Source organism: Physeter macrocephalus, chromosome 14, assembly GCF_002837175.3.
Source record: "Physeter macrocephalus isolate SW-GA chromosome 14, ASM283717v5, whole genome shotgun sequence".
In the NCBI taxonomy this organism is placed as follows: domain Eukaryota; kingdom Metazoa; phylum Chordata; class Mammalia; order Artiodactyla; family Physeteridae; genus Physeter; species Physeter macrocephalus.
The window spans coordinates 119,980,938-120,007,829 of record NC_041227.1 but is presented as its reverse complement, the minus strand read 5'-3'; the positions used below and the strand labels follow the sequence as shown (position 1 = coordinate 120,007,829).

The window sequence follows — 26,892 nt, the reverse complement described above, 5'->3', positions numbered from 1 at the left end:
TTTTTTTTTTTTTTTTTTTTTTTTTTGTGGTACGCGGGCCTCTCACTGCCGTGGCCTCTCCCGTTGCGGAGCACAGGCTCCGGACGCGCAGGCTCAGCGGCCATGGCTCACGTGCCCAGCCGCTCCGCGGCATGTGGGATCTTCCCGGACCGGGGCACGAACCCGTGTCCGCCGCACCGGCAGGCGGACTCTCAACCACTGCACCACCAGGGAAGCCCAACTCATTAACTTTTAAGACACATGTTGAGTGCCTGCTGTATGCCAGATACTGTGCTGGGTGATACAGCAGTGCCCAAGGTCAACAGAGTCACTGCCGTATGGTGGGGAAGTGGGTCAGCAGGCAGTGACCCTGGTGTGGGAGGATCAGACCAGGGGTGGACGAGCAGCTGTGGACACAGTGCAGAGAGGCCTGACCTGCTCTCAGGACCAGAGAGACCCTCCCCACAGAAGAACCATTTAAGACCGGAGAGGAAAAAGAGGAGTGAGCCCTCCACACAGAGGCTCTTGAGGGCAAAACCCTCTACTCACGTGGGAGACAGACACCTCACTGAGCCCCTGACCACAGACTGTGGACACACCCAGGAGGCGCCCAGTCAGCACTATCAATGGTCTCTGAGGTGTGCATGGGCTTGGATTAGTGTATGTTTTCCTGGTTTGGTTCATTGCTGCCCGTGGCCTCTAACATTGAAATCCGATTATCCCTCCATCTCTCAGACACTGAGCGGTTCCCTTAGGCCCCGTAGGGTCAAGGCTTGTTACCAGACTTTGAGCAGCTAGATTAGGAGCTCCTATAGGCCTGGAGAGTGGCCCCCTGAGGCTAAAGCAGCCGGGGGGGCCCCAGGACCTGGACTAAGCACCTTGGGCTACGGGCATCTAGTGGTCCAGTCACTGGCTGGCAGCAGTTCACCCCCGCCCTAACTCAAGAATGCCTGAAAATTAAGCCCAGCAGGCGTTCCACGCCCACTGCCACCTCCCCGTGTGGTGCCGCCCGTGAAGCACCTCCACATCTTCCCATGTGCGTGCTCTTTAACCTGGATGTGGGACTCATGCTTGATTGACTGGTTGGTTGATTTGGTTTCTGAGTGGAAGGAAGAACTCCTGGATGGCAACAGGTAGAGCTCCAAGGAACATTCCAGGTTGCAAAATGGACCAGGAGAAAACAGCTTTAAGAAAAGTTTAGGTCACAGATTGTACACTCAAATGCCATAGAGGCCAGGCAGATAACAAATGATCAGAATCTCCCAAGCGGCATCAATTGGGAGTGGTGGCCATTGTGACAAAATTGCGAACACTCTCTTCAACGGAAGAAGTTCACGTCTGTCCTTCTTTCCTTCCTTCCTTCCAACCAGAGCACATCCACAGGCCAGATTCAGCTTACTGGCCACCAACTGTTGATCCTTAGTTTAAAGCAGGGGTTCTCAAAGATGGGTGTTTCCCAGACCACTAGCCATAGCATCACCTAGGAATTCATTAGAAATGCACATTCTCGGGCCCCACTCAGACCCACTGAATAAGAATCTGGGGAAAGGGGTGCCCAGCAACTGCATTTTAAAAGGCCTTCTCAGTAATTCTGATACATGTTCAAGTTGGGGCCACTAGAGTCAACAGTCATCACTGGTCCAAAATTACACATTTTTTCCTCATTCTTTCATCTGTGCGTATATGTACTGAGCACGTATCATATACCAGGCATGGGCTAGGCACTAGCAGCACAGGGGCAGGCAAGGCACACGTGGTCCTTGCCCTGAATCCTAGCTTCAGCTCTTGCCTCTTGTTGGGTGTTTCTTCGGTTTTGCGAAATACCACGTCCACTCGTGTTAGCTCATTTTGCCATGATGCCTTGAGAAACAGGCAGAGCAGAGGCTACTTCTCCCCGTTTATAAATGGAGTCCCTTTGTCCACGCACAGTTAAACGTCTGCCCAACATCGCAGGGCACGGTGGCCCCAGGCTGCCTATTCTGGGGGCCCAGGCCCCCCGTGTGACGGGGACGTGCTCCTGCCATCTTGGCCCTGCCGCACAGGAGGGGCTCAGAGGGCCTCTGGCTGTCATTGCTCAGAAGCACAGGCCTTGCCTCTCTCCATCTTGGCCTCAGACAGATGTCCTCGGACGCACGCAGTCACCTAATCACCCTCACACCTGGGAGCATCCCAGGAACATATCTGAAGACTTGACAGAACGTTCAGCCAGGCTGTCTGCTTCTTCGAGCGGATTGTGTTGAGAGTTTCCATCCGTAGCAAATCTCCTGACTGAAATGAATTTTAACAAAATGAAGGGGCAGGAGAATAGGAAGAAAAACATCTGGCAGGTGGGCTGAGCGCTCCCGAGCCCCCGTCCACTGCTTCACATGCCTCTCCCTCCCCTGAATGTCTCCGGACACTCATCCCGACCTCCTCCTGCTGCATGTGGGCAGCGAAGGGTGATGCAACTGGGTTGGGGAGGGGAGGGGAGGGAGCAGCTCCGATAAATAACGCTCCAAAAACTAGCTCATTCTGCCTTTCCCGAACAACTACCAAGGACGGAACTCTTTCTGATAACAGATCCCTCCCACTTGTGGCTCCGAGTATAAAGGATGACACTGAGCTGACTATGAAACGCCTGCACCCATTGGCCGGCCCGGCCCTTTTGTCCAGCATCACAGGCTCTGCAAAGGGCACACATAAAGGGGCCGGGCCAGTGAGAGTTATGGCACCAAGTAACAGGTCCCCTCCCACAGACCAGAGGAGAGACACGATCTGCTGGAAGTGACTTTTCAAATGGTCTGCGGAAAACATTAGTGGATATTTTCCCATCTGCACGCCTCCGGGTCTTATGGAGTCATAAAAAGTAAATGATTTCCCTGAACGCTGTGACAAACCTGATAGTTCCAAGCCATTTTCTAGCTGATTGATTTGCCATTATGCATCGGAGTGTCTGTGAGCAGAAAGGCTTCCTGGCGAAGTGAGTGCTGGGGAGAGGGAGACATCGGGAGCTCACAGGGGGCCTCCGCACCAGGAAAAGGCTTGGTTTGTGTGGAGGAGCTAAACAGTAGGTAGGCTGGGAAGGCTTCCCAGAGGCGGTGGCTCCTGAGAAAGACCGCAAAGGAGGCACCAGCTCTTGGGGAAGATGGGAGGAGGCCATTAACACAGAAAAAAAGTAGCAACAAGCAACCTCCTCTCTGCCTGCTCTAGGCCAAGGTCAGGAGAGAAAGGCTAAAATAGGAGGCAAACCGCTAAGGGTAGCTGACTAGAGCCTTTAAAGACGGGTCTGTGGGGTGGTGGAGGGGTCTCGAGCAGTGACCTTGGGGCCAGCGGTCACCAAGATCTGGAGCTGGCCCCAGTGCAGAAGGAAGAGCAAATCGATCTTTGCTCCGCTTGGGCACCTTTTCTGGCAGCTGCTTCGTCCTGGAAGAGGTGTGTTCTGCGCCAGCTTCCTGAGCTGCCCTCGGCGGGATGGGAACAGGGTGATGGGCCTGTGAAGCACCTCGGGCCACTGAAGAAGGAAGGAGGGGACACTGAGATGCTCACTGGGTCAAGTCCGAGCTTCAGTTCTCCTGGGAAAATGGTCATGGTGCCGAGCTTTCCCAAGGGTGATGTCAAGGGCCGTGCCCTCTGCTGGGGATTTTACTCCCCCAGGGCGTCCTGAGCACCGTCTGGCCCATCCCCGACCCTCCCACCCTGGAGACCGGACATGAGGACAGATGGGGGAATAAAGTGGCAGGCAAGGAGGAGTCATCACTAATCCACGAATTTATTGAGGGTCGATGCAGGTCCGCGGGTGAGGCTCTGGAGGACAGACGGCCAAAGGAGCCGAGGACAGAGGCACCGTGGTCATCCAGACAGCCAAATCCTCCCTGGGAGTCTCCCCGTGTTCTCAGCACCAGTGAGAAAAATACAACCCACCCCACCCACCGAGAAAAAGCAAAAACATTCACAAGTGCAAACTGCTGTGTACAGAGTAAAGACAGATGCTTAGGACTCAGGGAGGAATGACGAGATCAAATGAGGGTCGTCAGGAAGCCTTCTGCAAGGAGGTGACACTGTGACAGCTGTAAAGGAAGCCGTGCACACAGCTCTGGAGAGGTGGGGAGTGGAAGAGGGGCATATGCACAACAGAAGCACCAAAACGAGCCAACAGACCACCCAAGAGAGAGCATGAGCAAAGGCCCTGAGGTTCACAGGGCCTGCACTCTCTGGGGGTTAAGTGATAATAGAACAGCCAGGGCGGGTGGGGAGTCGGGGAGCCCCTAGGTGAGACCATCGTGAAGCCCATCTGTAAAGGGAGAAACGCACAGAACTAAGGCCTGAGGCCCTTTCTCTGGGCAAACGAGGGATCTAGGAAAATCAAGTGCCCCCTCCCACCCCCGTGGCACCTGTGCCCCAGAGTCTCCTACGGACAAGTCTGCCTTCCTATGGCACACATCTCATCGTGTTTACCTCTCTGCTCAGAGGCCAGCAGCTACACACATAACACATACACGGCATGACGTCCTGCCTAACATGGTCCGTGGCACCTGTGCCCCAGAGTCTCCTACGGACAAGTCTGCCTTCCTAAGGCACACATCTCATCGTGTTTACCTCTCTGCTCAGAGGCGAGCAGCTACACACATACACATACACGGCATGACGTCCTGCCTAACATGGTCCCACCTTACCATCTCCCCAGCCCATGCCAAGATTTTTTAAAAATTCAAAACAAACACCCTCCCCATATGCTCCAGCCACACCAGTGAGCAGAGAATTTTGCCCAACATACGCTCTGCCCTCTATGTGTTTGCCAGCATGCAGTGCCTCTGTCTGAAAGGCCCCGACCGCCCCCCATAGCCACCTACCAAAGTCCCTCCCATCCTTTAAGGACCAGAGATGCCATCCCCCACGTCACACGCAACCGGTCTCTTTCTTCCCCTTCGCGTCTCCCTCGTGGCCATCGACACATCCAGCTGCTACTGGAGCCAGCTATGAATGAGGCGCTCTCTCCCACATCACAGGAAGGGGTCCCAGCAGGGAGATGAGACCTTTTTCCCTGTGTTCTCCAAACACCCAGCTCGAGGCCGTGCCGGGTAACTGCTCAGTAAATGTCCACGGCCTGGGACTAAGCCTGGAGCTTTTTCAAGCATCCTCCACCAGGCAGTAAAGGATTCCAGGATGGCTGCCCGGCCTCCACCCTGGATTCCCCTTCTGCTCTGTTCTCCGGTCCTCCAGGACAGGGCTTGCCTTGGGGCTTGGGCTCTTGTCCTATTTCTTGTCCCCTCTTGGCCTTGTACCCTCCACCCCATGAGTGAGACCATGTAAATTTTACAGATGAACTTAAGAGCTCCCTTGTCCACATGTAGGCACAAGACGAGCTGATGAATTCAGGCGTGTGCCTGGTGCTGCTGCTTCGTCTCTATGAACAGAGGTTTGCAGAGCTCATGAGACTCAACCGCTACCGGGATGCAAGAGAGAGGGTGAGTCCGGCCCTGCCTGGACCGTCTGGCGGCAGTCCCACTAACCTTGCCTTGCCGTTTATTAGATGTGCATCCACTGAGGTCCTCAAGGCCAGCTGGTGGGATATGGCGCTGCCATCATTAGGGCTAAGACTTAGTGGCTGCTGGGGGTAGGCACAGCGGCCCTCTGGCTGAAAAGGAAGTGACACTCACGTAATTGTTAAACATGAGTCGTAATTAAATGGTCATTAATGGTCATATAAGCAAGTGAGTCTCTAGGGATATCTGCCCCCCAGAATAGAGGCCAGCAAGGTCGCGGGGTCTGGCTGTGCATTACGTGTGGATGTCCACTGCCCAAGCAAGGAGGTTCCATGAGAAACAGGAACCCTCCCTGCCCCCAGCCAGGGAAGCTGTTTATTTTGCTTTGGATCCTAGGCTGTGTTATCCCAGCGCCTGTGTGCGTGTATGCCAAGAAACAAAGGTGCTGATGGGGTCCCATCTGTCATTAGAGAAGTGACAATGTATTTACCAGAAATGATCATCTGTGGCTGCCCTTCCTTTTTAATAAGAGAACCGAGGCCCTCTAGGAGGCCCTGTGGTGTGGAGAGAGAAGCCCAGATCTGCTGCTCTACCAAAATGCGGGAGACGGACAGGCCGACCTCTGAAATGTACAAGTACACTTGGCTGTCGTCAAGTCAGAACCCTGAGCCCCAGGGGACTGCCCTCCTGGTTAAATGTCTCCCTGTGGCCAGGCCAGGAAAGAGCACGGGCAGCATAGAGGCACCTCCCTTACCTTAAAGCCATGCCAGGCGCTGCTATATTTTTAGTGTTTGGGCTTGCCCGTACACCCCCTGAGGCTTGGAACTCAACCTCTGCTCACATCAGAAGGTCGCCACTGGAAAGAAAGCCAGTATGGCAGTGGGCGAGCCACTGATGGGGCCGCGAGACAGCTTCAGTGATGCTCTGCCCCCTTATCCCACGTACCTCTCCTTCTCTTCGCCTTCTGCTCTGCGTCTGTCCTCTCCTAACCTCAAGTGGACAAGAAGCATCTGTCGGCACCAGTCACTGCCTGGAGCTTGGACCCCACTGGCTCCAAATGCTCCCTACATGGCCCTGGTCCTGGCACCACTGGAGGCCGAGGTGACCCGTTTGGAGCCATCCCCACTAGAAGTGCTGGGTTCAAACCATTAATCATAAGAATTCGAGATCTGTCCCTACATCTTTCTGATTTCAATTCTCCCCTTAGACCCTAAGCTCTCAATTAAGACAAAAGGCTGGGTCTCTGCCAAAATTGTCTCCTCAGGAATCTCACCCTCTTTCTGACCCAGGCCTGTCCTTCCTTTCACTCTTCCGTAGTTTTAGTGGTGACATAAATTCCTCAGAGAAATACATTTTTTTGAGAAAGAAGTACAGGAAGCAGGAAATGATCCTTTGTTTAACATGTCTGGAACCTCATTTTCATGATTCCACATCTTTTTAATGAACTTTTTATTGCACACTGAACTTCAAAGCACCTAGGGTTTGACAGAGGTTACAGATGGCCACAACATCAGCAAACAAATGCAAGTGACATTAGCCTCCAGGACTGCAAAGCACACACAAGAAGGCAACAGACAGTACAACCCGTTGGATGAAAACCTAGGCCCTAAAGCATTGACTCTAGAGAACGTTCTGGTAAAAACTATCCTAGAGGAGCAGTAGGTGATGCCAGGAGCAGGCCGGGAGCCAGAGAGGAAGGAAGCAGAAGGGACAGGGCAACACTCTTCTCTCCCCACAAGCTTACATGTAATTTGAGATTCCCTGAAATAGATCTCACCCATTTAAACCACCAAGCAACAACCAGCACAAATAACCAGTTAAGACGTACCCGAGGGGCTTCCCTGGTGGCGCAGCGGTTAAGAATCCGCCTGCCAATGCAGGGGACACGGGTTCGAGTCCTGGTCCGGGAAGATCCCACATGCCGCGGAGCAGCTAAGCCCGTGCGTCACAACTCCTGAACCTGCGCTCTACAGCCCGTGCTCCGCAACAAGAGAAGCCACCGCAATGAGAAGCCCGCGCACCGAAACGAAGAGTAGCCCCCGCTCGCCACAACTAGAGAGAGCCCGCGTGCAGCAACGAAGACCCGGCACAGCCAAAAATTAATTAATTAATTTTAAAAATTTTTTTTTTTTTTTTTTTTTTTTTTTTTAAAAAAAGAGGTACCCGAATGGAACTCGGAAAACAAGTGGCTTCTGTCAAATTCACACTCTTCTGGATTTGAGTCTCAGTATTTTCTTGTAGAAAACACTCACACTCTAAGGGTAACGTTTAGCAAAGGAGAGGCACTACAATGGGAAAGAAACCCTCCTTCCCTCTCCTTTACCTACCAGAACTAAAAACCCCATTCATGCCAGGCTTCTGGTTGTGTCTCAATAAGACACCCAGGGATGAGTGCCTGTCAACAGCAGCGATCATTCATTCGCTCCTTTATTCATGCCCTGGCCTGTATCAGATGCCGAGATGGGAATCTGGGAAAGTGGCTACTAAACATGATACCACGATGTCCCTTTCTTTGAGGAGCTTATGATCAAGTGCGAAGATGTGACTCACATATTTAGAAAGCCAGTTAATAATCAGAAAGTAGCCCTTGGTCAAGAGAACCAACGGGCCCACTGAATTCCCAGAGGCTGTGATATTGATAACCCAAGATCTTCCCTGACTGTGGCTTCCTGGGGTTTCCAGTGATCCTATGAACAAATAATTTGTCTCCCCAGTGAGGCCGTGAGCTTTTTGAAGGCAAGGCCGGATCTTCTACACTTGTCTCCCGTGATGCTGGGCACACAATGAATAATATTTGACTGCTGACCAAGTCCCAGGCACTTTGGATGCCAGGAGCACTGAGTCTTACAAACTTGCTAAATTTGGTAAATTTCGCTAAACTGCCAGATAAGGATGTGGTCTGCTCAGGGTTGCAGAAGAGGGATGCGGGGAGGATGTGGTCACTGGTAACTTGGGACATGGACCCTTCATCTCTTTTGTACACCACAGTCCTGCAGTGCCTAGAAAATGCCTGGCACATAGTAGGCGCTCAGTAACCTTCTGAGGCTCAAACAATGAACTAATGAACCAATACCTGCTTCTTCCAGGAGGCGAGTCTTGAGTTATGTTTTGGAGAAAGTGATAGTACAAATTTGTGGGGAGAAGAAGGTATTCTAGGTAAAGGAACACGCCCAAGTTCAAGGCATATTTATGTATTCAAAGATTTTCTGCGTGCCTACTATGTGCCAGGTTCTAAACTAGATTCTGGGAATACAAAGATGATCAAGACAGGCTTCGGGGACTTCCCTGGTGGTGCAGTGGTTAAGAATCTGCCTGCCAGTGCAGGGGACACGGGTTCGAGCCCTGGTCCGGGAAGATCCCACGTGCCACGGAGCAACTAAGCCCGTGCGCCACAACTACCGAGCCTGTGCTCTAAAGCCCGCGTGCCACAACTACTGAAGCCCGTGCACCTAGAGCCCATGTGCCTAGAGCCCGTGCTCCACAACAAAGAGAAGCCACCACCATGAGAAGCCCGCGCACTGCAACGAAGAGTAGCCCCTGCTCGCCGCAACTAGAGAAGAGCCCGCACGCAGCAACGAAGACACAACGCAGCCAAAAATTAATTAATTAATTAATTAATTTTTTTTTAAAGACACGCTTGGCCTAAAAGGGACTCAAGAGTCTAGAGAGACAGACATGTAACCAAGATTATCAAAAAAATGTACCTTGTGTTATGACAGGAGATGGAGCCATATGTGGAGGAACACAGAACAGAGTTAGAGGATGGGAGGGGCCACTGTTCTCACCCCCTCCTTCCACTCCTTCTCCAGGACAGACTCTCCAGGCAGGGCCTTCAGGGACACAAGCCAACGTTTCAGAGGGCTTGCTTTCAACCCAGTTAGGTTGTACTCTTTGCCCTCAGTCCTCCCACTGCTTTGGGAGCCTGGTGGCAAAGCTGCTTCCATTATTGCTCTTGTCAACTGATCAGCTGAGGAGGTGATGCTTGAGCTGAATCTCGGACCAGGGTTGCTGGGGAGGGAAGGGCATTCCATGCAGAAGGGAACGCAAAGGCTCAGAAAGGAAAAGACTTGCGCGTCTGGGAAAGTCAAGGAGCTGAGCATGGCCGGAGCTGGCAGGAAGTGAGCAGGATGTGAAGGGTTTGTGTGAAGCTCTGGGAGGCCACTGAAGGCTTTCTAGCCTGGGGCTGGCAGGCCGGGAGATCTGCGTTTCCTAGAGAGGACGGGAGCGGCCATGTGGAGGGTGGGCTGGAGGGAGAAGAGCCCGGCTGGGCGGCTGCTGCCCTGGGACAGGGTGAGGGGGCCCATGTGGGGAGCACTGGAGATGGGGGGCAGGTTTAGGTGGGCACAGAGTGAGGTACAGGCTGAAGGGAGCACTGCCTGTTATTCTCTGCAAACGCCCAGCAGGAAAGTGGCCTTTTCTCACTTTTCTCACTTCAGCTGTTCACGATGGGAGCATCTCCAGCGCCCCACCAGCCTCACCTGATCCCACTTGGGCTCACCCTTTAGTCTCATGGGGACACAGGGCTGTCCTGCGGGGTGAAGCTAAGTGGGCTTGCCTTTCCTCCCCGTTCTCCCTTTCCGCGCCTACGCAGGACACTCCAGTATTCAGGGCCTACACCCCGGGACCCCTGTCCTGGGCTTCCTCCTAGCCCTGGGCTTTGTCTGTACCACACTCTCCATTCCCCCCAATGAAATGACCCGGGACCCCGAATTCCTCTCCCTGCCTGCCCATAGCAGCTCCCCTAAACCCCTCAAGTGCCTAATTTGCTAAACTAGGTAAAACAGAAAGAATCCCTGTCAGTGTGACAAAAGGCAGAGCACAGAAGGGACCCCAGGCCTCCCAGGATGCCCTCCTGGCGTGAGCACCCGCCTCTATCTTCTGCCCCAGGTGCGCTGCACTAACACCTCACCTGTAGGAAAATGTTCACCTGGAGGGGAGGGGAAGGGATTGCAGTGGCTGGCCTGGGGGGCAGGGAGGGTCTTGAAGTAGCTCTGAAAGCCCACTGGCCCCTTCACGAGTGAGGCCCGATGGACTTACTCTAGGCGCCCCCCATTCACACCTTTTCTACAAAACCGAAAACCCTTGCCTCAGAGGACCGAATCTACCCAAAGGATGCAAGGCCCAGGCTTGGCCCACAGTTGGGAAAGCTTCCCTACTCACCAAGATGGCGCTTCCTGGTGGCGCGTGAGAGTTGGTTTAGAAAGATGCCATCCCCTGGCACGGAATCTAGAGGCAGGATGAGGTCATCCTAGCAGCCTGCAGAAAATGGAGGCCGTTGCTAGCACAGTCCTGATGTATCATTTACCAGGTAACCAGGACTGCTGCTCTAGAAGAAATTCCATCCTTCTCCTGCCCTCCCCCTGGCCTTCTGGTGAGAGGGACCCAGAGGCCACAGCTGCCTCCATGCCGGCCAGGCAGTTGCCCTGGTAACAGTGTCCAGCACCCCTTATTTTGTCCCCCAGCCTGTCACAAAGCCCCTCTTCCCCCTGGGGGGAGAGCACGAGCCCCTCTGCAGCCTGGCACAGTGGGATCCCATGGAGTACACAGTGTTTCTTATTGTGGCATAAAAGGCCATAAAGTCAGAACAAAGAGGGAGCCCAGAGCCCTGATGGGCCCGCTGCTTCCTGCCGGGCAGAGAATACAACCGATTGTTTAAAAGCCAGTGGTGAGGCAAGTGGCCAGTTAGCACGGCCTTCACCCCACGGCCTGTAAATGCGACTCGGACCATCAGGATGGGATTCTGCTATTCAGATCAATTGCTGAAAGGAAGCAAGTCTGTTCACACTGCCAAATTTAGAAGCCCCGAACCAGCGACGGTGACCTGGGCTACGGCTGAGGCTCTCATTAGGATGAGCCTAAGCCTCACAGGTGCTGAATATCAGCACTGTCCTCGGCACCTCCACACATTGACTCTGCCCCTTTAAGGTGACGTAAGGGATTCCTAGACCATCCCCGAGACTAGGGAATTAGACATCTGTTCACAATTGCTTTGGGAAAATGATTCATTTTTCATTGTCTCCTTTCTCATAGTTGTCAAGAAATTACCCACAACCCAGACCGGAAGAAGATGAAAGTAGGTTTGGGGCTCAGTCCTGCCATGTTGAGGGTGTTTGCTAATTTGCTCTCTTTCGGTGACTGTGTTGAACCTAATGGTGTTGAAGGAAGTAATGACCACCACCCAGAGGCAAAAATAACCCCACAAAGCTTGGGAAACTCTAGCTGCAGCAATCGGGAAGGCATGTCCAAGTATGCTGGATGCAGAGGAGATAAGAATTTTAATTCATCCTGAAAGCGAGGGGAAAGGCCAACAAAGGGAGGCCGGTCTCCTCGGGCGTAGGATAACTTGCTACAGGTTTTTTCCTTTCCCTTTGCTGGGATTCACCAGCGTCCAGCCCTTGGGGAGCCCCTTGGGTTTTCTTCTAAACCTTGGAAAGGCACTGTTTAGCCATTACCTGAGGGGACAACAGTCATTCACAAGCTAGTACTGGATTTACTGGATTTTCTCCCTATTTGGCCCATTCAAGTGGGCCTGTTGGATTCAGAAGTTGAACAAGGAAAACAGGTGTCGGGAAAAGTCAAAGGAGGCAGGACAGCTGTCTTCAAGCAGGCTCATTTTCCCATAGAAAACCCAACTGAAGAAAACGTGCTCGATTACAGCAGGCGGGCTGGCAGTCAGACTTGGGAAGAACTTCTCCATCAGCTGGGAGCACAAACATTACAGTGAACTGGGGGGGTGACAATTCCATCCCCTGAGGCTGTTCTGGCGAGAAATTTCACAACTGCCTGCCCTAAAAGGTTTAGAACAGCGATTTCCACGCTGGCTTCGCCATGGGAATCATCTGGGAACTTACCAAAAATACAGATTCCTGGGCCCCTCCCAGAGATTCCGTTTCAGGTGATGGGGTGGGCCCCTGGTGATCCTGATGCAGCCGGTCACGGAGATGCTTTGGGAACCCCCAACAAACCCGTCTGCAGGAGAAGCTAAACCAGCTCAGGGCTCCGCAGGGTGGGGCCCAGATGACGACCCTACAGCACCCAATCTGTTATTCAGGGCGCGCAGTCCCGAGAACCCGGGCTGACCATTTTCAGAGGCGGGGGAGGGCCCTTCCCTCCGTTCACAAAAGGAACCCGCAGAGTCCCAGTCCCGGGCGCCACCGCGGGGGTCCAAGCCGAGCCGGGTGAGGGCCCGGCGCCCCCCTGCGCCCTTTCAAGGCCCTGGGGCCACTCGGGGCGGCCGGCCCGACCCCCGGCGCCGTCGCCTGGGCCGACCCCGAGCGGCTGCTCCCCCTCGGGCAGCCGGGAAGGGAGAGCGGGCAGGGAGCTGTGAAGTCTAGGAACGGACCTTTGTGTGCGGGCGCACGCACCCGCTCTGAGCCCGGCCTTTGGCGAGAGCCCCTGCTCCGGAAGGGGCCCCCGCGTCTCGGCCAGGACGACTCGGTGGCGCGAGGCACCGGACAGGGTCTCGGCGCCGCGCCCGGCTGCACCCCTCCCCAGCGCACGCCCCGGAGGCGCCCGCGGTCTTCCCGGTTGGAGGAAACCTGCTGCGGCCGGGCGCGCCCGGGTGGGTCTGGCTGGGCAGGGGCGACCCCTAGTGCCCAGAGCGGGCCGCTGCCGCCCTGCTGCCCGGGGAGGCCCTGAGCAGGATGGAGAGCCTCCCACCCACATCCCAGCTTGGGGATGGGGAAGGGACACCCCGGCTCCAAGCCTGAGCCCCAGGGAAGGCGGACGTCTCTAGAGGGCAGGAGAAGAGCACCCCTGGGGTGGTGCTTAAAAAGGAGTCTCCGCCGAGGGGACCCTGCCCTTCCCGTGTTGCTCTGAGGCAGATGGTCCCCTGATGTCACTTACATCGCTCTTCAGGAAGCTGGGACTAGCTCTAGGATCCACCGCTCCCCCGTCCCGGTCCCAAAGTAGGGGCCGCCAATTCTCCCCTGGAAACAGGTCTAGGCCCTCTCTACCTGCCCTGAGCCCTGCACACACCCCAGATGCTGGCAGGGGCAGCCCTGCACAGAACACCGTCCTGGCACGCTGGTCAGACACCGCTGTTGCCTGGCTTCCCGCCAGAGCCATGATCAAGACAGGAGCCAGGGCAGCCAGAGGCAGATCCACATGCCTCCCGCCCTCCCCCTGTGGCCACCCTTCTTTGGTGTCCAGCAGCCTGGCATGACTCACCTGGTTGGCAGCGCTTTGTTAAGCTGGGTTGTCAGAGCTGAGTCACAGCTGTGACCTGCTGCCCTAGCTCGATGCAGGTAAACAGGGAGGGAAAAAGGCAAAACATCAGGGCACACTAGGTGACCCAAAGAGATGCCAACCTCTTTGTGGCTCTGTGGTGCCCATGCCAACCTTCTCACCCTGTCCCCTGCACCTGGGAACCGAGGCCACACACAAAATGCCACAGGTGGCACAGAGGTCAGGGCAGCTGGGGAGAGTCCCTGGGTGGGTGCGCCTGGGTCTAACAACCTGTCACACAGCTCTGTACCCCAGCCCCCCCGACAACTGCTCCCCAGTTGACACGAATAACTGTTGCCACAGCCACGTCCGAGTCCAGGGAGGGGAACAATGCCTCTGGCAGCCACCAGTACAGGTGTGACAGGAGTAGGCTTGAGAGCCTTCAAGCCAAAGGCTGGGCCAGAGCTCCTCCCCCCCATACATAAAAGTCAAGGCAACTAGATTTGGGGGAAAGAACAGGAGGAGTGAAAGAACGGGGGCAGCTCATGGGGCTGGGGCCTCCTTGTGGTGGAGGTAGATGCTGAGAGGGTCCAGGTAGGGATGGAGGGACAGTAATTATTCCTGCTCCCCCCTGCCCTCCTTCACCAGTCAGAAACCGCTTCCAAATAGTCAGGGAGCGCTCACTCAGGCCAATGGGAAAAGAAATGTACTGAGAACAAGAGTTTTCCCCAAGAATAAAGAAAAGCCCACACCCCACCCCACACCCTCCCCTCTGACCCCACTGCCATCTCACTGCCTCTTTGCCCTCCTGCCTTCCCTCCCATCACGTGACCCTCTGTTTCCAGCCAATTTGATCTCTGAAAGACTGGGGTTCCTGTTCTCCGCACTGTTCCGGGCACTGTAGCGCACATGCGCACATGTGTGTGGGTAGGTGGGGGGTCACTGGGGCTGGGGGAGGAGGGGGCAGGAAGGGCAGAGAAGCCACGCCCCTCCATGCCAGATCCCACGGCCTGCCGTGGCTCCACAGCCTGAGAGATGCTCTTGCTTTCCAGGTTCCGAGTGGAGAGATGGGAATGCAAGTAGCATTTGTGAGAGCAACAGCCAAGTGGTCTAGCAAGGGAGCTGGCCATGGAGCTGGGCGGAAACCTCTCCCCCCAGCAGCCCTCCCTACGTCCCCACATGCCTCCCTTCCTCCTCCTCTCTACTGAAACTGAAACCAACGTGTTGCCAATTATCTTTTTCAACCTTCTGCCCCTCTCTTCTTGGGGCCTGGCTTGAGCATCTACAGACGGCAACAGCGACCAGCCTAGTCCCAGACGGCACAGACCAAGCGACCTGGGCTTGCTGAGCCCCCGCAGGCTGCCCTGCTGCTTCCCAGAAGCCCAGAAGCCCAAGGGGACCCAGCAGCCCTGGCGGGCCCCGTGGCCTCAGGTCCCCCTGCTGAGGGCACCCATTCAGGCCTCACTCCACCCCGAGGAGAATCAGTAAACCGACTTTATTCGCCCAGCTTCGTTTTGTGCTCATTCCAGTCTCCTTGGACAAAGGCTCAGGGCCTCAGCTTGCACTTCTCCTTGCTCCCCACCATCACTGCCACTAGGGATGACATATCCTGGGGCCCCACAGGCAGGGACAGGCTAGCTGGCCAGCCGCCCTCTGTAGGTGCCCACTTAAGAAGTTTTGGTACATGGACTCCACACTTCTCTCCTAATTATGTCTTAGGGCCCAAAGACCAGATCAAGAGTTAGGATGCAAAAAGGACAGAGAATTTAGTAAGAAAAGTGTGTGTGTGTGTGTGTGTGTGTGTGTGTGTGTGTCCACACTTCTCTCCTAATTATGTCTTAGGGCCCAAAGACCAGATCAAGAGTTAGGATGCAAAAAGGACAGAGAATTTAGTAAGAAAAGTGTGTGTGTGTGTGTGTGTGTGTGTGTGTCTGTGTGTGTGTGTCAGAGAGAGAGAGAGACAGAGAAAGAGAGAAACAAAGATAGGTCAAAAAAAAAAAAAAGATGGAGGGAATGAACTGCTGATACCTGCAAAAACATTACACTAAGTGAAAGAAGCCAGACACAAAAGACTGCATACTGTATGATTCTACTGAAATGCAATTTCTAGAAAAGGTACAACTATAGAGACAGAGCAGTGGTTGCTGGGGGTTGGGGAGAGGAGCGGAGATTGACTGCACAAGGGCTCGAGGGGACTTTATGGGGTGATGAAGGGGTTCTAAAAGCTGGTCCGTGGTTATGTTCACACAACTGGATGCATTTACTAACGCTCATTGAACTGTGCGCTTAACACGGGCGAACTCTGTGGTATAATTGTAAAATATGCCTCAATAGATTTGAGAAGGGGTGAGAGAGAGAGAGGGAAAAAGGTGAAAGGAAGAGGAAGATGGGCTTCCCGTCCCACCCTCAAGACCCGCCCTTCTCAGACCAGGAGTGACCGTCGAAGATGTTGCTGCCAAGGGGGGTCCCCCAAATAAATTATGATGCCAATAGGGTTTAGGAAAGCTAGCCTTGAATTACCTCAAAATCTTGTCCCACTTCTCTGATCTGTTCCACAGTTAGACAGAGACTCAGGGACTGCAAACAAGTAGATTCCGCCAAGATCCAAGAGCCAAACAAAGGGGCATCTTTGAATGTGAACAGAGCCTAGAAGAGCCACTCAAGTTGAAAATATCTCCATGCTGTACACAAAATTCCTAAAGCCTCAGGTTCCTCCGTTCACAAATGGAGCCCCAAGCCTTGATCATTCTATGAGAAAATGGGTCTTTATTTTTAACCGAACTTTAAGGTTGACTGAAGATAAAAGATTTGTCCAGGAGCCAATACTGAGAAACATCTAAGAAGGGACAATGCATATTTTAAAAATAAGGTTTATAGACAGCTTGATGGAATTTGAGGCAGTTGGGTAAACATTCTGACAGGCCAAACCCCCAGTAAGATGTGGCAGGGTTTGAGGCAGCTACCCTGAGACCGTTACAGGTTTACATCAGTCAATGTTGGGTTTTGAGAAACTATATGAAGGATTTACGCACGCAAGCAGGAGTGCCTCCTGTGAGGTCTGGGTGGGGAGAGATGCAATAGAACAGACATCTACCTGCACCATCATTTCAAAATCACTGCAGCCCAGGGATCTGCCGGTGGGGCTTCTCATGGCCCGAGGTGCCCTAAGGACCAAGTCTCATTTATTAAAAGACAGTGATGAAAAGGGCTATCTCCCCCCTCTACAACTGGCTAAATATTGCCAGAACCTATTAGAGGTTGAGTAACACTGGATAGGACACAGGGTCTTTCTAAGCCTTTGGCTCTTTAGGCAGTTTTACCAACCAGTAACTATGTGCTATGTTGTGAGGACACAGGAAAAATGCACGATGCCCATCTTCTTGGAGCCCAGTCTTACTGGGGCAGCAGGACATATACAGAAAAAGTCAAATTGAGGTGACAGGAGCCCACATGTGCCACTTAAAGAGCACTTCCTGGGAGCTGAGCCTGGGGATAAGCATTTTATATTTATCTTTAATCCGCACAATAAGCCTATGAGGCAGATATTAGTAACCCCGTGTTACATGGGAGGAAACGTATATTAGGTTTCTCCAGAGAAACAGAGCTAATAGGATATAGAGAGAGATATATAAAGAGACTTATTATGAGGGATTGGCTCACATGATTATGGAGTCTGAGAAGTCCCACAATCTGCCATCTGCAAGCTGAGGACCCAGGGAAGCCAGTGATGTGGTTCCAGTTCAAACCTGGGCCTGAGAACCAGGGGAGCCAAGGGTATGAATCCTGGTCCAAGGCCCAAGGCCCGAGAACCAGAAGTGCTGAGGGCAGAAGAAGATGGATGGCCTAGCTCAACAGAGAGAAAGCGTGCCCTTACTCTCCCTTTTTGTTCTATTCAGGCCCTCAATGCCCACGCTCACTGGGGAGGGCGATCTTCTTTACTCAGTTTATTGATTCAAATGCTAATCTGCCGACGCAGGGGACACGGGTTCGTGCCCCGGTCCGGGAAGATCCCACATGCCGCGGAGCGGCTGGGCCCGTGAGCCATGGCCGCTGAGCCTGCGCGTCCGGAGCCCGTGCTCCGCAACGGGAGAGGCCACAACAGTGAGAGGCCCGCGTACAGCAAAAACAAAACAAAACAAAACAAAACAACAACAACAAAAAAAACAAATGCTAATCTCCTCCAGAAACACCCTCACAGACCCACCCAGAAATAATGATTTACCAGCTATCTGGGCATCACTTAGCCCAGTCAAGTTGACACAGCAATTAAACCATCATGAAACCTAACCTCAGGGAAGTTAAGTGATGCCCCCAAGTTTATAGGGTGAAGTCAGTCTACTGGCCAAGGCCATGCTCCTGGCCTGCCCAAAAGAGAGGGCAGCATCCCTGACCAGCCCAGGAAGTCAGGGGAATAGGTGGTCCCCAGAGCCAAGGGGTGCAGAAAAGGGCCTTGTAGGATGGTGGAGCCCAGGCAAGCAGAGGGGTGGTGGAGAGAAGGGAAACAGGGAGCCCACACAGATGAAGGGCATGGTGGGAGAAACCAGCTAGAATGGGGTTGCTGGGCAGGGGAGCTGGGGAGCCCCCAGGCCAGGTCAGGGAGCTGAGGGTCCACACATAGGCAGCAGGGAGCCACCAAAAGCCACCAACCCAGGCAGGTGAGATGAAGAAGAGCCGGCAGGAGGAGAGAGAGGAGAGCACGCTGTTGCTGCAGTGCCTTGGGGTGAGTTGACTCCCACTGGGGAGGTGAGTGTGAGCTTTAAAATATCTACAACAGTGTAAATGTCTAGTATATGCACCAAGCCCCCACTTCATTTCTATGCCTACCACACAGTTCTCCGTTTTCTTGGCTGCACCACGCTGCACATCAGTCCCCGACCAGGGCTCGAACCCGTGCCCCCTGCAGTGGAAGTGCAGAGTCTCGACCACTGGACGCCAGGGAAGTCCCCATTCTATGCAAGGCTATGCATAGTATCCCGCAGTCCGACCCCAGCCCAGGGTACCCAGGTGTCCCTCCCCCACTGCCTCGGGAAGGGAGGCCCTAGAAGAAGGAAAGGAAAGAGGCCACTCAGCCCTTATACTCAAAACAGGCTTCTGAAACTCGGCAGAGATGTCTCAGATTGAGACAAAGTTCTTGAGCCTCAGAGGCTGACTGCAAGATCACAGAGGGGTTCTCTCCAGTTGCCCGCCTCCCCAGTCTTTTTATAGAGCAGGGAGGGAGGAGGAGAAGTGGCAAGGCAGGTCCTTCCCCTCTCTGTGCCTCTGTTTTCTCTTCTGTAAAGGGGGACAGTAGCACCCAGCTGATGATGTGTTGAGAGGATAAAATGAGTTAATTCATGGTAAGAATTAGTTCGAACAAGTCCCAGAAAGAGATACAGACGGGCCTCCCTGCATAAGCTAGCAAGGCCATGCAATGACTGAGGGCCAGATTCCCAGACACCCCACAAGACCTCACAACTTAGAGGTGCTGGGCAGGAAAGAAAAAAAAGCCAACTGGATGAGAAAACCTGAGCTGACCAGGATTTCCCTGAAATGGCTAAAACTACAGTCCTGCCATCAGCCAATATCAGAAGCCAGTTAATTTTTTGCATTGACTGCCAGCAACGAATCCACTTCAAGGGGGAAATGCCTGCTTGCTGCTTCGCCCCTTTCCTTTCTCCACGGCCGGCACCCCGCCTGCTTTTCTGGACAAGGATTGAGATCTGCAGCTGCAGCAGGTCGATTCTGGGGGGGAGTCAAGTCTGAAGTCAGCCTTCCCTGGGCCTCTTGGCAGCCCTGACCCCTGAGATAAAGGCCTGAACATCTGGGCACTTTCATCTCATGCTGGCCTTGCTGGAGGCCCCTCCATGTTCCCTCCATCTCCTTTCCCTTCCCCCCCTTCCTGCCTGCCTTTCTTGGGGTTCTCCCTCCAGATGCAATTCTTTACCTTGTCCCTGCAACAGACTCCAGCCCTAGTGCTCGAGGCAGCTTGGCAGGGCCCGGCCAGCCCCGTTCCAGGAGAGCCGTGTGATGTGGCTGGCCGAGTCCTCACCCCGCGGCCTTGCAGCACTGCCCGCTGGGCCAGGCCAGCTCTGCCAGGACACCTGGGAGGAAGCCATCTCTGGCTTGACAAGGAGAGGTTGTGAGAACGCCTGACACCATTCTCTGGAGAGCGGCCCGTTCGCCCATTCATTCATGGATTCAGCGAGCTGTCACGGCATCCAGGTGGCCAGAGCTGAGCCCGTTTAGCCCCGCAAATGCAGATTGGGCTCAGTGCCTGGGATACACAGTGCCCTTTGCCCAGGCCTCGGGAGCTGGGTCTCAAGGCATCAAAGATGGAATGCAGAGGAGGTGCTTAACGCTTATCACATCGAAATGAGCAGAAAGAAAGGAGTTTCTTCCAGTACTCTACCAGAACCAGCACTGGCCTGGGGCCAGAGGCAGATGGCCCCGGGCCCAGAGCCTTCCTCCCGTCCTACAGACACAGAGCTGCCCGGAGTCCCCCCTGCCCTCCTCTGGGCAGGCAGGACCCCACAAGCAGAACAAGGTCTACGGGGAGCCCCCAGGTGCATGCGAAACTGTCTAAAATGCTTTTGGGTGGGGTTCAGGGCTCTGGTGAGGACTAAAGCCACCCGAGGGAAGGAGAGAGGAGTGGGGACAGGTATTTCTGGAGTGATTTAAACCTCTGGACACGCACCAGCTACTGCCCTCACTATTGGGGTTCTCACTCTCTCAGCTGCTCCTCCCACCCAGAGCCCGTGCCCCTGCCTTCACCCCTGGGCTTTTCTCCTCTCTCAGGGCAAGGGTCAGATGCCAGCTTCCCAGGGGGCTTCTGCCCAGAGTGGCTCCCTGCAGCCTGGTCAGGGGACCTTTGAGCTGTGGCTAATGGCAGGGCACTTAACTCACAAAGGGAGCTGTTCCCCACTTTGGAGAGCTAATCACTTCAGGGTGAAGTGGATTAATCATTCAGGACCCAGGGACTTCCCTGGTGGTCCAGTGGTTAGGACTTCACCTTCCAATGCAGGGGGTGCAGGTTCAATCCCTGGTGGGGGAGCTAGGACCACATTAAAAAAAAAAAAAATCATTGGGTTTTCCCTGGTGGTGCAGTGGTTGAGAATCCGCCTGCCAATTCAGGGGACAGGGGTTCGTGCCCTGGTCTGGGAAGATCCCACATGCCGCGGAGCAACTAAGCCCGTGCACCACAACTAATGAGCCTGCGCTCTACAGTCCACGAGCCACAACTACTGAGCCTGTGCTCTAGAGAGCCCGCGAGCCACAACTACTGAGCCTGCATGCCGCAACTACTGAAGCCCGCACGCCTCAAGCCCGTGCTCCGCAATGAGAAGCCACCGCAATGAGAAGCCCGCGCACCGCAACGAAGGATAGCCCCCGCTCGCCGCAACTAGAGAAAGCCCGTGCGCAGCAGCGAAAACCCAACAGTCCAAAAAGATAAATTTATTTTTAAAAAAATCATTAACGACCCGCCACAGGATTAGGGCTCCCTCCCTGAAGCTGACCAGGCCCCTCCATGTTTCCTGCTGCTGCAGAGACGGAAGAGCTGGATGGAGGAGGGCCTCGGGCTTGGCCTCAGCCTCGGCCTCAGAAAACTCAGGAGCTCACAAACCCTCCCTCAGGGCTCCCCGACTCAGTAAATGGCACCCCGTTTACCCTGCTGTCCAGGCCAAAAGCTTTGGACTTCTCAATGTGTATCTTTTTATATCATTTGGGTTTAGGCTTTGAACAAGGTATTACCTATTCAGAAAATTATAAACATTTTTAAAAAATCACGAACAAGGCAAAAACGCACGTGCACGCATGCGCACAGAATCTTACCATTTGCCGCAGTCCTGATCCAAAGCACCATCTGAAAAGGTCAGACTAGCTGTTCCCACTGACTTCCCGCTCTGCTTAACATCCACACTCCCTACCACTGCCCTCAAGGCCTCGGGCAATCAGGCCCCGCCCCGCTCCCCTGCCCCCAGCTCCAGCCAGCCCGGCTTCCCTGCTGGTCCTCCGAAGCAGCAGGGACCGCACAGCAGCCGTCCTGCTCTTCCCCTGCCAAGGAACTGGCCTGTCTGCACCACCCCTCACCTCCTTCAGGTGCCAGTCTCACTGCCTCTGGTGAGATCCTCCCCAGCCACCCCGTCCAAACTGGCCCTCACGCACCCGCCTCGGCCTGTGTTAGGCCTCCTCACGGCACCTAGTGTGACCTGGCATGGTTGACCAACCTGGGCTGGCAGGGCTTTCTCTCTGTTCGTGGCTCTGTCTCCAGCTCAAACACCCTGAATCATTGGGTAGATGAGTGAAGGTGGGCGGGGTGGGGGGTGTGGGGGGGTGGAGGGGAGGTCCTGTGATCCACTCCCCTGCCTCCTGGCGGTTCCAGAGCCCATGCTCCCCAGGGACGAAGGTGCACTCGCTTTCTCGAAGCTCAAACGCAGGTGGTGTGCGTCCCCACCCCTGGCTGACGTGGGCGCCTCACACGCTACCCTGGGAGTTGCAGCCCAGAAACAGCAGTAACAGCTGACATTTATGGGGCAATTACTGCAGGAGCTCGAAGGCGCCGACTGCTTTGCACAGGTGATCTCATTTAATCCTCAAACATCCTTAAAGGAGCCCTAGGAGATGCGTCCTGTTCTCCCGTCTTACACATTGAAAGGTGAGCCAAGATGCCCAAGCTCACACTGCTGTCTGGCAGCTCCAGAGCCCTCAACCCTCACACATATCCCCAGGAACAGAGAGAAGGGTGCGGTCCCGGGGCCCAGAGATAGAGGCAAAATGGATGCAAGCCCCCCAAAATGACATTTATCTTGAAAAGATATGAAGGACAAGGCTCACAGCAGGACAGAGCAGGAACCCTTCTCTCTCAAGCCTCTTAAAGGTGTTTTATTTGTTTGCTTTTCTTTTTTCTCTTTTTTAAAACAATAATGGCACATTAAAAAAATTAAGAACTACAAAAAAGGACCATGTCTTCGAGTCCATGTTCACATTGTCCTGGGTCGCGGCACCAGGCCTGGTGATTCCTGCTGGGATTCCGGCCTCTTGGAAAGTTGCTGGGTGGCTCGGCTCCACCCGCATGGGGCCACTCGGGGGACTCAGGCGCTCTTCTTCTGGGCCCCACTAGAGGGCGTCCCTAGGCTCTCGCTTCTGAAACCCCCAGGACCCTGGCCAAACACCTCCTCTCTCTCCAAACTAGAGCCAGGAGCTGGAAACGTTAGGGAACTTATTTTGGTCCCCACAGGGGACTCTTTAGGGACACAGCCCTCCCCCGACCGGCAGGAGATGACACCCCAGCCCAGCCTGGTCACCCCCAGGAGGTCAGGGTGTCTCTCCCCTGTCCTGTCTCCAGCCCAGCTGACGCCAGTTATGCTCTTGTTCTCCGTCCGGCCCAGGCCCTCCTGCCATGTCCCATGGCCACCCCAGCAGGCACAGGAGTGACAAATGCTCGGCCCCCTCAGCCGACCCCCACCAAGAGCAAGAGGGCTCCCCAAACCCCAGGGCCCTGGCTCAGAAGGGAGGGCTGGGTGACAAGGGGGGCAGGGAGGGAAAGGAGCTGGCATGAGGGGCTCAGAGCTGAGGCTGCCAGGGAAGGAGAGAAGCAACAGAGGCCGCCTGAGGGCTCAGGGGAGGTTCCTCAGACTCTGCAGCGAGAAGCAGGTCCTGGCATGGGGCACAGGCCTGGGCAGGCGGGCCTGGGGAGGAAGAGGCAGAAGGAGGCTCCCGTCCTGCCTCTGGTTACCATGGGGGCACAGGCCTGGGTGATAAGACCTTAAGACCCCCCCCAAAGGGAAACGCCACGCTGCACTCAGCCAGGTCTCAGCCCAGCCCTCGTGGGAGGGAGGGACCCCACCAGCCCAGGCCCTGCCAGCCCCAGCTCCCCACAGCAGCTCCCAAGGGAACCCCTCCATGGGCAGACAGGGCTGTAGCTGGGGGGGGGCCCGGCGGTCCCAGCTCCTCCTTGCCCCGGCCCCGCCCAGCTCCTCCTGCCCCGGCCCCGCCCCAGCTCCTCCTGCCCCGGCCCCGCCCACGCCCTTGGCTCTACTGCTGCTCGTTCATCTCCATGTCGGACACCAGGATGTTCTTCTCAGTGGCCTCGCCGGGGCCGGAGGAGCTGCGGCTGTAGCGGGCGCCCTCGAAAGCCCCACGCTCGACGCTCCGTCGCCGCCGGTAGAGGATCAGGGCCGCAGTCAGCAGGGCCAGGAGCAGGAGTACCGCCATCAGCACCACCACCAGGGCCGCAGGGTTCCCCGGGAGGGCTGCTGCAGCAAGAAGAACCCTCGCTCAGAAGCCCCGCTATGGCCACCCACCGCCCAGAATGAGGGGAGGAAAGGAGGAGAGGGCTAGTCTCAGCCCTCCCTGTGACTCACCTGACGGGGAGAAGCTGCTCTCCTCAGCTGCGGCAGAGGAGGGACCAGTTAATAACAGTAGCAGTGATAATATAATAATAATAAGCAACCGTGTAAGAACATTTTCTGCAGGCCCAGACACTTCATTTGCTCATTTAATCCTCTTATAGGTACTCTTATTACCCCCATTTTACATATGTGTAAACTGAGGCCAGAGAATTTGAATGATTTACCCAAGGCCACAGAGTTGGCAAATGGTTTGGCCTGGGCTTGAACCCCCATCCCTGCCTTTAACCACTACAAAATGACGGGTTTGCTGTCTAGTTTGGAAATGTGCAGGAAGGCCCAGTCCTACAGACTAATTAATCCCAGAGGAAGGTCCGGCGGCCCCAGGCCTGTCTGTCTATTCTCTCCCATCACACTGCATTGTCCGCAGAACGAGAAGCAGTCGGGGCCCCACCCAGCACCAGATGCCTGGGGGTGGCAGGAAGCCGTGGGTGTGCCTGCCGGGCGCTCACCTCGAGGGAGCTTGCAGACGACACCCATGGTGATGTTGGTGCAGGCACCTGGGCGCCACAGCCCGCTGCTGCTCTGGATCCAGTAGCAGCTGTTGTGGCTCAGCATGCTGGGGCCCAGGCCCGGGGGCCCCCAGTTGGAGTAGTTCACAGCTGTGTTGTCCTGCCAGACCAGGGTACCTCCTGTGGGAAGAAGGCACTGAGGGGGCATTGCGGGGGCGGGTAACAAACTGGAGCCGGTGGGAGAGAGCAGGCCTGTTCTAGAACCAACTCCCACCTTCCTCAGGTCCTCACCTCCACCAAGCCCCGGTGGAGGGCATCGCCCCTGCCGCCTGAGGCCTCCCCCTCCTGATCGTACACGCAGGGACCCACCTTTGGGGTTGAAGTTCATGCCCAGCCAGGCGCCCCGACTCTGGCCCTCAGAGCTCTGCAGATGCTCCCAGACAAACACGTTCTCCATCTCATCCAGGATGGACAGGACCACCCCACCCTCTGGACACAAAGGAGGCTCACGTCAGGGCAGACGGGTCTCCCTGGGGTAGCAGAGCCCCCCAGAGAGGCCCCCGCCCTCTTCCCTGGCAGCCAGAGGAGAGGATGGCGTGGAGTCGTGCGTGGAGGGAAGGGGGTTATAGTCACACGTGTTGTGTCACGGGTGGTCTGTGCGTATTGCAACGTGAGGGGCACTTATGTGTGAGTGCTGCCGACAGGTAGACCGCAGCACGGGGACTGCATTCACAGGGGCTTTGAGTGTCCACGAGAGGGGTCGCCACCTGGAATGCCCACATATGGGCTCTCGCCCGCCCGGCCCACCTCTCTGGCAGCGCTGCAGCGCCTCCTTGTGGCCCAGCAGCAGCTCCATGTGGAAGGAGTAGCAGTGCTCCCGGAAGGGAATCCACGCCGAGTCCGCCAGCCCCTGGGGACAGCTGCCGTGGTAGCTTATTCTTCGGGGAGGAGGGGGCCCTATGGGGGTGCAGGATTGAGAAAGTGGCCCAGGGTCCTCCCGGGGTCGGCCTACCCCCGGCCCACCCCTCGGCCCCAGCGGGTGGACACTCACCTCCGTTAACTCCACACACAGCCCCCTGCAACTTGGTGTCACAGCTGGTGGTGCGCCAGGCCCCATCCATGTCCACGTAGGCGCAGCCCCCCGGGTACTGGGGCTCCCAGTCCTGCCAGCTCACATAGCTCAGCGGCTCCTCCGAGACCCAGGAGTACCGCCGGGAGCCCTGGGCACAGACAGCCATCAGGGTGGGAGGAAGGGGACCAGCCGCAGCAGGGGGGGAGCAGGTAAGGCACGGGGTTAGAAGGAGGCAGGGAGGGAAATCAGGGGAGTGGGCCCAGCCCGGTGCCCACCTCCTCACTGGCCAGCCCGATCCAGAGTGGCGTGCGCAGCCCTCGGGCAGCCTGCGTGAGGAAGGCCTGGGTGTAGGGGTCGGGCACGTGCGCCAGGCTGGCGTTGCGGCTCTCACACAGCAGGAGGGCGTCGTGCCAGCGCAGCGGCTTCTGCAGCAGCCGGAAGGTGCCGTTGAGGTAGGAGAGCTCAGTGCCCGGGGCAGGGAGCGATGCTGCTGGGCATGGGCTCAGGGAGGGGTCTACAGGGAAGGGGGCAGGGCTCAGGCCGGGCTCTGCCCCCATCACCCCATCCCCAGGCATGAGGCCGGGAGGGGGGAGCGCCGGACATCAGGCAGAGACCAACTCTCCTCTGGGCACAGTGCTCGGCTCAGTGTCGGTCATTGCTGGTATTAATAACAATACGTTCTCACTAATAAAGGGATGAGCAACCTAGAGCTCGACCATGAATCCAGGACAGAGGGACCCCTGCACGGAGCTGCAGGAGCCTCAGACACAGAACCTCAGGGCCCCTGCCACCAGGCACGCCCAGTATCTAGCTCTCCCTGGTCAGCCCTCCAAAACCCCAAACCTTCCTCCTGAGACCCCTGCCTGAGACCACTGCCTTTCCCTCTGATTGGCGCCTGGCCTTTCTGCCCATCTGCTTCCCAAGCAGACTAGACTCTGGGGTGGCCCCAGGGGCCCTGTGAGGTCAGGGACCATGTCTCATTCCTCCTGGCATGGCCCATGGAATCCAGTCCGGGGCTGCGGTTGCCAGGCTCCCCGGTGACACGTACCCGTGCCCTTCTGGCAAATGAAGCCGTGTGTCTCCTCCGCGCAGTTCCGATCGTCCCAGCGGCCGGTGAAGTGAGCCGAGGGGCTGTGCAGGACCACCGCACAGCTGGTCTGGGGGGAAGGAGCTGCTCAGGTGAGCCCCGGCAGCTGCCCGCTTGTGCCACTGCCCCCAGAAGGCTGTACTATGAGCAAAGAGGCTGGAAGGGGGTCCCCAGGCAAGCACTGCAGGGCAGGGTGGGGGTGGAGGGCAAAGGAGAGAGTGGGGAGGGGCTTCCTCACCGGTCTGTTGCCGCTGGGAGCAGGGCTAGGGCCAGAGGGCTCCCCAGGGGC

The 26,892-nt window shown here is 55.8% G+C and overlaps 2 protein-coding genes across 2 annotated transcripts in view; one reads left to right on the top strand and one right to left on the bottom strand.

Annotated features, from left to right (window-relative positions):
* Window positions 1-14,822, top strand: part of MARCHF10 (membrane associated ring-CH-type finger 10) — a 93,037-nt gene extending 78,215 nt beyond the window's left edge. The window contains exons 8-10 of the mRNA XM_024130194.2: window positions 5,310-5,423; window positions 11,472-11,514; window positions 14,660-14,822. Coding sequence (XP_023985962.1) covers window positions 5,310-5,423; window positions 11,472-11,514; window positions 14,660-14,721 — 219 coding nt within the window. The 3' untranslated portion in view covers window positions 14,722-14,822. The remainder of the gene's footprint in view (window positions 1-5,309; window positions 5,424-11,471; window positions 11,515-14,659) is intronic.
* A 7,603-nt stretch (window positions 14,823-22,425) lies between these two features.
* The window catches only part of MRC2 (mannose receptor C-type 2), a 5,784-nt gene continuing 1,317 nt past the window's right edge, over window positions 22,426-26,892 (bottom strand). Inside the window, 9 exon segments of the mRNA XM_028498126.2 lie at window positions 22,426-23,839; window positions 23,948-23,974; window positions 24,445-24,624; window positions 24,814-24,933; window positions 25,252-25,401; window positions 25,496-25,664; window positions 25,792-26,030; window positions 26,565-26,673; window positions 26,842-26,887. Of these exon segments, the coding sequence (XP_028353927.2) occupies window positions 23,397-23,839; window positions 23,948-23,974; window positions 24,445-24,624; window positions 24,814-24,933; window positions 25,252-25,401; window positions 25,496-25,664; window positions 25,792-26,030; window positions 26,565-26,673; window positions 26,842-26,887 (1,483 nt within the window). The 3' untranslated portion in view covers window positions 22,426-23,396.